The sequence below is a fragment of the Dioscorea cayenensis genome, unplaced genomic scaffold, assembly GCF_009730915.1.
Source record: "Dioscorea cayenensis subsp. rotundata cultivar TDr96_F1 unplaced genomic scaffold, TDr96_F1_v2_PseudoChromosome.rev07_lg8_w22 25.fasta BLBR01001155.1, whole genome shotgun sequence".
Taxonomy (NCBI): domain Eukaryota; kingdom Viridiplantae; phylum Streptophyta; class Magnoliopsida; order Dioscoreales; family Dioscoreaceae; genus Dioscorea; species Dioscorea cayenensis.
This window is the reverse complement of record NW_024087546.1, coordinates 28,342-39,044: the sequence shown is the minus strand read 5'-3', so window position 1 is coordinate 39,044 and position 10,703 is coordinate 28,342. Positions and strand designations below refer to the sequence as shown.

At 32.5% G+C, this 10,703-nt stretch overlaps 1 protein-coding gene across 1 annotated transcript; it reads left to right on the top strand.

Moving 5' to 3' along the window:
• The first annotated feature begins 4,545 nt into the window (after window positions 1-4,545).
• On the top strand, window positions 4,546-7,977 carry LOC120255713 (probable receptor-like protein kinase At5g39020). The gene is made up of 3 exons (XM_039263471.1): window positions 4,546-5,391; window positions 6,373-6,563; window positions 6,737-7,977. Exons 1-3 carry the CDS (start codon window positions 4,637-4,639, stop codon window positions 7,876-7,878), a joined length of 2,088 nt encoding a protein of 695 aa, XP_039119405.1. The 5' UTR covers window positions 4,546-4,636; the 3' UTR covers window positions 7,879-7,977.
• The last annotated feature ends 2,726 nt before the right edge of the window (window positions 7,978-10,703 follow it).

Below are 10,703 nucleotides of genomic sequence, written 5' to 3'. Positions count from 1 at the left end.
CCTCAATGTGCACATCTTCTGAAAAATCAATAATTTCAAAAGTATACAAATTTCTTTTTTTCCTTGACTATACACTTGGGCTAAGTTTTAACTGGGCCTGTCCTTAGTTTTGGGCATATGGTGTTGGGTACAAATAGATCTTTATTAAACTTTGTTTGGGTTGGCCTGTTTGGATTTCTTTTTCTTCTTCTGTGAAATAATATAAAAGTTTCAATTAAAACAAATAATATTACATCAAAAATTATTTAAAAAAATCTTTCACTTCGATTTTTTTTTAATTTTACATAACTTCAAATAAATTTGCATTCATTATATTTTATCCTTTATTCACGACAAATTCTATGTATTAAATTATTTTTTATTTATAACAAATTAACAAGGCAGGTTAAAAGTGGATACTATAACACAAAAATTAGATAATATCAATAGAACTTCCTAATTATTGATCAATTTATATATAAAAAGATAAAGCATGCACGTCAGTTAAAATGAACTGCACCTTTCTTAATTTTGGATATATATATATATATATAATAAATGCGGACAAATTAAAGATCTACGTAGCTTTTTAATAGTAGCTTGTGCATGGCTTTTTGTGTTGTGGAGGGTGGCCATGAATCATCACAATGTTTCTACTCTTTTAGCTTTCTCTCAAAGTCCTTGTATTATATATATATAAATAATAATTGGATAGCCACTTTTATTTATGCTTCTTCATTTTATGTATTTAAAGAAAGTTGGAACTATTTGTATTACTATGGGGGAATTTGAGAATAAAGAGCGGTCCTTAAGTCCACTTATGGATGAATTTTTTTTAATAAAATTGTTAGTTATTGTTTATTTTATCATATAAACAGTTAAATTACTTTGTATGTTTACTTCTATAAAGTGAAATATGAAAAACAAAATCTTTTTTTAAGAAAATATTTATAAAATATTTTATCTTTTATGAGGCACAATAATTTTCTTTTTTTAGATCTTGAAGAGAAATATTGTAACTAGAATGAAATAAAAACATTGAATTTCTTTACTTTAGAAGAAAATGGAATTTGTCTTGCCAATGGCCTTAAGATGAATTGGCACTTGGTCCCCCATGAGGTATTTTCTCTTCAGCACAATTAGATGTGACGTCGTTGCCTATTTGTCAAAAAAAAAAAAAAAAAAATTATTCATTTTATATAGTTTTGCGTTTTAAATGGGATATAATATTTTTATTTTTAACATAATATGATTCACTAATAAGTAGATAAATATTTTCATTTTCATATAATATCAAATTTAGTTTAAAATAATTAGGTATATAATATATATTATTAATATATATATATATATTGTATGCATGTGTTGGAATATGCCAATAACCTCTTCGTCTGTTAGTATTAAATCTCTTCTATAGGATATTTATATTCGGTTGCCTCCTAGTATCTATTCTTTTATATATAATATTTATATCCCATAAAAAATGTGTTTGAATTTTAATTCTCATAAAATGAATATATATATAATATAATATTGGAATATATGTTTCGAGAATGATATACGGATTAAAAAGGCAGGAGGAGCTTGCGAGGCGGATTGCAATTAAAACAGATTATATTGACAATTAATGAGTTGTAGTCTATGGCCCTTTTTCCATGTCATTTGATAAAAAATAAACAGTATTCAGTATTTTTTTTAATCAAAATAAATAAATAAATAATTCTATTTGATCATAATAGCGAAATCAGGCCACTAAACTTTTGGCTTATTTTCACTTTCGATCAACGAACTTTCAATTCTAGATCATCGCCACTCAACCTTAATTCGATTTCAACCGACGATAAATCACGTTAATTCTCAACCCTAATCGAATATAATTTGCATCTAAAAATCCAAACCGCCTTCCCCACGACACATTATTAGTCTATTGTAGCCTCTGTCCACGCCATCTAAAAACAACATCATCATCCATTCATGTTGTCGAAATCCCTCGATTTAAGGAACCCGTTTGAAATCAAATTAAAATCGAGCCGATCAAACTGATCACAAATCAGTCAACGATCAAAAGCCGAAACGAGTCCCAAAAGCTTAAATGACCTACATCATTTCACTCCTATAAATATATGGGCTCCCGACCAGCGACACTAGTGTCAAGCTTCCTATCATCACACTTCTACTTTTTTTTCCCTTTATTATTTTTTTTATAGATTATAAATAAAATATCTTATAAATCCTTTATCACATTTTTTTTTTTAATAAAGTGGACTCCTTTATCACATTTGGTCACTATTTTTTGTGGTTTCAATTTTATTAATTGAATTTATACTTTTAAATTTACTGCAAATGTGCATTTTTTTTTCTTTTAATTCAAACAAGTGCTATTTGGTATTTATTGAACTAGTAATTCACCCACAAATAAATTTCATGCATGAATGAATTTTCTTTTTAAATTTAACTTTTATTTATTCATAGATATTTTATGTAATTAATCTATAATTTTTATTATTTTTTTATCTATGTCTGTTTTAGTAAGATATCTTTATCTTTTTTTGGAGTTACCTTTTCACCTGATAATTACCAAAAAAATAATTTAAATTAAAATCTTTAAATGGCTTTAACCTAGGAGCTATAGTTACTTCCCCCTCTTTTTTCCCCTATAATTTTCATGCTTTTATCTTGTTTTAACTCAACTTTTATAATAAAAATTGGAACGCAAGAAGAAATTGAAACCAATTTGGAATGTGGAGAAGGTTGTGGAGAAATTTCTAATCACAAGACTTGAAAGTCAATTGATACCTTCACCTTCGTTAGTTGACTTGGAAGTCAAGAGAGAATTAATTATTTAAAAGCAATACTGACAAGTTGCCTTGCATATATATATATATATATATATATATTATTGACATGAAGACTCTAAGTCTTCGCACAAGCACTCCCAAAGTCCAGTTTGGAGGCGCTTAAATTCCAACCTTTGGTAGATATTAATTATTCCAACCTTTGGTATATTTTTATTTAAAAAAAATATTTTATATATATTTTTAGGTAGAATTACAAAAATTAACTAAACTATCCACCAGCTTCCTATTTTTGGTCACTAAACATTCTATTTTGGGTCACTAAAACTTATAAATTGCTTTCAATTTGGTCACATCGACGCTAACGCCGTTAACGCTATCTCGACGTAGTTTTTAGCCCACGTAAGCAAATCTTTACCACGCCAGCACAACAATTAAAAACCTATCTTCCTTACTTTCTTCTTCTTTCTTCCTTTCTTCCCTTTCTCAAAACCTCTCTCAAAACGCCAAACATGTTCAACATCCCACACCCATCACCAATGCAACAGCAAACTCTCCATCTCCATCTCCTCTCTCCTCTCCTTCCCTTCATTCACATGCAGCACATGCCCATGCAATTCCATGACATAACCCTCCATCAACTCACTACCCCATCTCTACCTTCTTCTTCTTCACCTTCTCCTCACTCCTTCCCTCTCTTCTCTTGCCACCACCTCCATCCCACCAACATCACCAACCATTCCCATTCCCTCAACTCTCTCCTCCTTCGCGACCAACTCCGCATCCCCTCCCTAACTCATCTTCTCTCCTCCTACCACATTTTTGACTTCTCCTTCTCCATAACTTCCGGCCTCAACCTTGGCCACGGTGAATTCTTCATCCGTCATCGAGCCGTCCCCTCCTCGTCCTCAATACCTCATCCTCGACTCCGGCAAAGAATGTTCTCGGTTTCAATGTCTTCCATGCTCCCAATGCTACTCCCAATCTGACCCATGGTAAAATTAAAAAAGAATAGTACTTTTACCGGTACGCTGATGCCATGGCAAGAGGAAGAACATGGTTAGCCTTGCTAACATGGTTAACTCTATTTAAAAGAGAAAGGGAAAGGAAGAAGAAGAAGAAATAAGAAAGAAGAAGAAAATAAGATAGGTAATTCTGTCGACGATGGTGAAATCGCGTGCCGTGACACATGCGATCGCCAGATCGGCGTTAACGGCCATGTCGATGTAAAACGAAAGCAATTTATAAGTTTAGTACTAAAAATAGAATGTCTTAGTGACCAAAATAGGAACTAGTGGATAGTTCAGTGACTAATTTTGTAATTTACCCTATTTTTTATGGAAAGAAACATGTTTATTTTAATATATTTAAAAATAAGTTTTTAGAAATAGAAACAAAAAGGATGACTTTCCTATGAACTCTTACAAAATATACTTCCAAAACCATCCCCTATAATAGGCCAATTAATATATTTATTATATACTGAATTAATGATCAGTAACAGAGATCATATACATATATATATTTTTTTAATACATTTGTGTAATCACCTATTTTATAAGAATTATTGTAGAAAAGAAGTTTTTAAATGTGTTCATAATTTTCTCATTTCTAGGTCATGGGGAGATGAGTCCACGTACATTGGTATAGCAACAACCATCATGGATTAATTTGGAAGAAAAATAGTACAGGTGGAGGTGGTCTTGCATTATTGAAATGAAGATTTTTATGAATGACATGCAGACCTCTCTCTCTATTTATATGTATATTAATATATATATCTGTGTGTGTGCGCGCGTGTGTAACATTATATATATATATATATATAGAAATGATCAGAAATAGATAGCAACCATTCAAACATGATGATAATTCTTCCTTCTCCTCTGCTCTCTGCCATTTTCCTCCTCATCTTGTTCTTCTTCTTTGGTAGTAGTACTCTTGTCTCTGCAGTAGGAGATTTTTGCCGTTCATCATCATGTGGGAACCTCACAAACATTAGATATCCTTTCCGTCTCAAAGATGATCCACCCAACTGTGGAGATTCAAACTACGAGCTCACCTGTGATCATATGAACCGCACCATCCTCACTTTACTCTCCCGTAACTACTCCATCACCAATATCACATTCCAAGATTACTTCAGCGGTTATGTCTACTACCAAATACAACTGATGGATATTGACATGGTGAAGTACAACAAGGCCAGTTGCCATCTTCCCCTTAATTCCTCTAATCTGACAGTCTCTAAGCTGAAGAATATCAGTAGATTCAGTACCCATTATGTAATGGAATACGGATGGGTTACTTTGGTTAACTGCTCAAATGAAGTGAAGAACAAGTCCGACTACTACTGGCCTGTGCCTTGTTTGAGCCACAACAACAACTACTTCATCTATCTTGTCCGTCCTCCTATTTGTTCTCCTTATGTAGCATTTCAAGTTGGAAACCTTATGCGTTCCTGCCGCTTTCTTGCCATGCTTCCTGATCATGGTAATTGGTACTCGTCAGGAAAATCGCCAACTGACATAGTTGAGTTTCTAGCCCAAGGGTTCACCCTCGTGGGGAGAATTGCGAGGCCAGAAATCATCCGATTTTGCTTCAGACAATCGTTAAGGTGAGCATCTGTTTCAGGGAGTATGTTTTTACTTACCACCCCTGCAAAATAGCATAGTTATTTATCCTATATATCTATGGATAAGCAGATAAACAAAGTGTAAGTGAGTTATATATATATATATATATATATATATATATATATATATATATATATATATATATATATATATATAACTCTTAAAGGGTTTAACCCTTTAATATATATATATATATATGAGAGATTTGGAATTTTTTTTTTTACTTTTTTAGAACGTATAAAATTTAAAATTATCATGTATTTATATATAAAAATATACTAAAAAAATAAATAATCGGATTGGATTCGGTTATCCGATTTTTAATTTCTCGTGATCTAGATCCAACCCGGTTTTATCTAAAAAAAATTGGGTCGGGTACCCGTTTTTTTTTTATTTTATTGGATACCCAAAAAATTCATCTCAAAAATTCAGATACCGGATCGGATCATTGGATCCGGACTTTTTTGCTCACCCCTACCTTTGGCAACCCTATTGGTTTTTTCCTTTTTTTTTTTAATACTTGTTAATATATTTTCACTTATAATTTTTTTGGTAAAAACATAAAATATGATTTTAGAACCAAATTTAATAAAAAATCATCATGATTTCTTCATTAAAATTATTTATATATATGTACTACTATTTTGCATAAAACCCTATGTTTTATTTATAAAAGCAATTGTAGATCTCATATCTTGCTAAATATATATATATATATATATACACATATAACCAAAGGAGTAAAAACAAAAAGTCATTTTAGCCCTACCTAATATAGTTGTTAAAAGTAACTCCTAAAAATGACAAGTACTATTTGAAAAGTCAAGGGTTAGTAAACTATTTTTCTATTTTTTAACAGCAGCAAGTTAAAAATTAACTCCTCCAAAATAGCATTTGAGTGTGTTATATTGACAAACATAACACACATTGGATTAATGACAACAGTTCGATTTTTGTGGCAGATTTACATACAAAGATATCATCACTCATAGAAATTCAACAAGGCGACTGATTCCGTTGATTGTATTGGGTATAGAGCAAAACTTTTTTGAATGCATAGCAACGAGAAACCTTCTTTTGAAGCATTACTATCAGGTGAAATCAATTGCCTACATCATCGTCGTATTGTTGCAAATTGCCAAAGCATTGATAGGTATAAATCAAACCTTTTTAAACCTCATTTCATGATGTCTAATAGTTTCTCACTATCAATTTTTTTTGGAAGGGGAAAGGATATAAAAAATGTATGCTTATATCTTAGTTTTAGTTTTCCTTAATTATTTGACAGCAATTGCAATAACTAAGTTTTCCTTAATTATTCAACAGTGTTTGCAGTGTTGGGAAGATGTGTATTTGCGCCACTAACTATATATGCTTTCATTTCTTACAAATTGCACCAAATGATGATATCCGTCGATATTGTGGAGAAATTTTTGAGGAACCAACAAACTCTTGTACCAACTCGGTATTCATACATTGACATCATTGCTATGACTGGCCACTTCAAGGAGAAATTAGGCCAAGGAGGATTTGGTTCTGTCTTTAAAGGCCGACTTCCTTGGGACAGGCTTGTTGCTATTAAGATGTTGACAAATTCTAAGTACAATGCCGGTGAAGATTTCATCAATGAAGTTTCGACCATTGGTACGATTCACCATATAAATGTCGTAAAACTGATTGGTTTTTGCTCAGATGGCACGCAGAGAGCTTTGGTGTATGAGTACATGCCTAATGGTTCCCTTGATAAGTTTATCTTCTCATCCAACAGTGGTCCCAACCACAAATTCTCCCTAGACAAATTAATTGATATCGCATTGGGAGTTGCTCGGGGACTTGATTATCTACACAAAGGATGTGATATGCAAATTTTACATTTTGACATCAAACCCCATAACATTCTTTTAGACCATAACTTTAATCCAAAAGTTTCTGATTTTGGCCTCGCAAAACTATATCCAAAGAATTATAGTTTGGTATCACTCAGTCTTGCAAGAGGAACAATAGGATATATTGCTCCAGAATTAATATCGAGAAGTTTTGGTGTTATCTCTCACAAGTGTGATGTTTATAGCTTTGGTATGTTACTCTTAGAAATGGCCGGTGGGAGAAGGAATTCAGATCCAAGAGCAGAGAATATAAGCCAAGTTTACTATCCTTCATGGATTTATGATAAACTTATTGAAGATGCAATTGAGCATAATGTGGTAGAAATGGATACCAACATTGTAATTGATGAAAGAGAGAAAAAATTATGCTTGATAGGCTTGTGGTGTATACAAATGAGGCCATCAGATCGCCCTTCCATGTTTAAAGTGATTGAGATGTTAGAAGGAGATGTTAATAGTTTACAAATGCCACCCAAGCCATTCTTTTCAGAACCACATCAAATACCTTCAAAGGTGCCACACTTGAATACCGATGATGGAGAACTGACTACCATTTCTGAAGATGATGATGAGCTAAATTAAGGAGTGTTTTTTTTTTCTTGGTATTGTGTGATTTTAATGTTATAAGATTTTATAAAAACATATAATTGGAAACGATAACATATCAATTGGCCTGTTTATGTCAACTAATATTATATAAATATCAATTTAATTATGCATGCTTGATTCTTATTTTTTTAATTGATCAAACTAATATTACAATTTTGCTTGATGTATTTTTTTTTAAAAATGTAATCATTGAATTTATCAGTAAAAAAAACTTTGTCAAATTACTTAACCATGAGAGCCGATTAGAAAGATGATTGAAATTAAGTAATAGTGATGAGGATGGTCTTACATTAATGAAATGAAGACCTATGCTAAACGTGCACGTGTCCAATTTCAAGAAGCTTATTTCCAAGCTCAAATGTGAACAGCAGCAATAATATCAACAAGACTCAAACATATTTGACATGATTGAAAGAAAACAACCATACAAAACCAGGGGCTAAAACCGAGCTTCGATGGTTTTACAATAATGAGAAAGTAATAAAAGAAAATAGGCACACAAAACCAGGAGCCAAAACCATGGTCTCTCGTGGTTTTTACATAGTAAAATAAAGGCTAGAGTTTAGCCTTCTATCATATTCTCCAGATTATGTTCACCGATCTCATCAAGTCCTTGTCGAGATCCTGCAGAGTTTGTTGAGGCTACCATTAATTCTTCAGAGGGTATACTTACCCTAAATAATCTCCAAAATTATATACTTTAGTCCATGTATAAATCCTTTTCCTATGATATTCGATTGTAGGCATCTTAGAAATCATTTAATTAAGTCCAAAAGTATGACTTTTTTTTTGGTACTTACTCATAGATCAAAACAAATATAGGTTAAAAACTAAACAAATAATGCAATCATTCAGCTTTCAAATACTTACAAATCTATTACCATTCTCACTTATTTAATTAAGCTCAAAACCGTATGACTTTTTTGTACTTATAGATCATAACAAATATAGGTTAACATTTCTAATTGGGACATTGAAGTTAAAAACTACTGTTAGAGCATCTAGCCTTTCAACTTATGGTTAACCTTTGTCATTTTAAAAAGTCAAAATTGACTGTTTGAGCATATTGATTAAATAAGTTACAAATTGGTTGGGTGGGTGGTGTTGTTAGGGGTGTCAAACTGGGCAGCTGCCTGCACTGAGTTGGGCTCGTGCTTTGGCCCTCAAGATGGTGCTGCTGAAAGATCGCCGGGCTGCAGTGACGACCCAAACCCCGCCGTGCCGGGTTAGGGGGTTTGCGGCTGCTGGTTCCTGCCAACTGCTACAAGCACGCTTAAATGTATGTTTTATTTTTCGATATATTTTTGTTTTATCAATACGCTTTTTAGTTCTATATTTTTTATATTTTTTAGCAATTTTAGGGTATTTTTTTATATTTTTGGGGTTTAAAATAAAAATATAAATATATTATAACCTGGGCCCCGCCCGCACGTGTCGACTCGACCAGGAGTTGATGGTGCATGGCCCAAGCACGATTTCTAGACGGGCCGCGTACCCGAGCACGCATAGTACATGGGCCGCTAGGGCTCGGGCCGCCCGGCCGTTTGACACCCCTAGGTGTTGTAAAATGTAGGACCGAATATAGCAATACGACAGCAAAATAAATAAGAATAATGCTAAAAAATAAGGGACACAAAGATATTATATGGAAAATCCTTAAGTAATTAGGGTAAAAACCACGGGCAAGGATAGAAGAAATTTACTAAGTGAGAAAATTTCAGTAGTTATAAACTCTCTCTAATAATAATGAGAAAACCAGCATTCTCTCTTATACTAGAAGAATAGACTAACTCTCACACTTCTCACCCTTATTCTTTCTTTCTAATTTCCTTACTCTCACCTGTGTGTCTTCACAAATGTCATGGTGGATTTATATAACCCTTCACCCAACAAACCAAGGGCTAGGATCATTTTGATCCAAGGGCTCACAATGATGGGGTAGGTAGCACCTATCCCAAAATAATATAATATTCCCCCACTAACTCTCTTCACCTATCACGTCATGACAAAAAAAGAGAAATGTCATCTTTGCCCTTCCATGTTGATGGAGAAAATAATTGGTTTGGGCCACCAGGTGGGACTTAAATTTCTCCATCATTTGTGGTTGATTTCTTTATTTTCATTTTGATTATTCATGACCTAAATTTCATTCTATTACTTTTAATCACATTTTTAGAGGATAAAATCGTGATGTGACATGCAAACCAATTAAGAGTTACCAAATGCCCTTCTAAATTGAAAGTTTAGAAAGAAATATTTTTAGGAGATAGAGATTGTTAATAAAGTAAATTTTCATCAAATTTTTAAAGGATAAAATGGTGATGTGACATGTAAACAAATTAAGACTTATCAAATGTCCTTCCAAATTAAATGTTTTAAAAAAAAACATTTTTAGGGAATAGAATTAAGATTACTGGAAATGAACAAAAAGTCTCTTCAAAAATTCGGTGATTCACAAAAAACCCCACGACTTTCGAAAGATTCTGAGCAGCCCTTCCTTTTTTCCGATGCGTTATTTTTCGACCTTTCCGATATAAAGCCGATCGATCATTAACATAGTAGCAATGATGTTAACCCTACGGCCTGGCTTTTAAAGCAAAAATACCAAATTTCAAAGTCGAAACCCATAATTTTAAAGCGTGAAAAGTCAAATTTTAAACACAAATGCGCTTATATCTTAAGTCAAAAACTTATGTAGTTAAGTCAAAACACTAAATTTTAAAGTTTGAAACTCATAATTTTAAGCTGAAAAAGTCAAATTTTTAAACGCAAAATCGCTTATATGTTAAGTGAAAAAC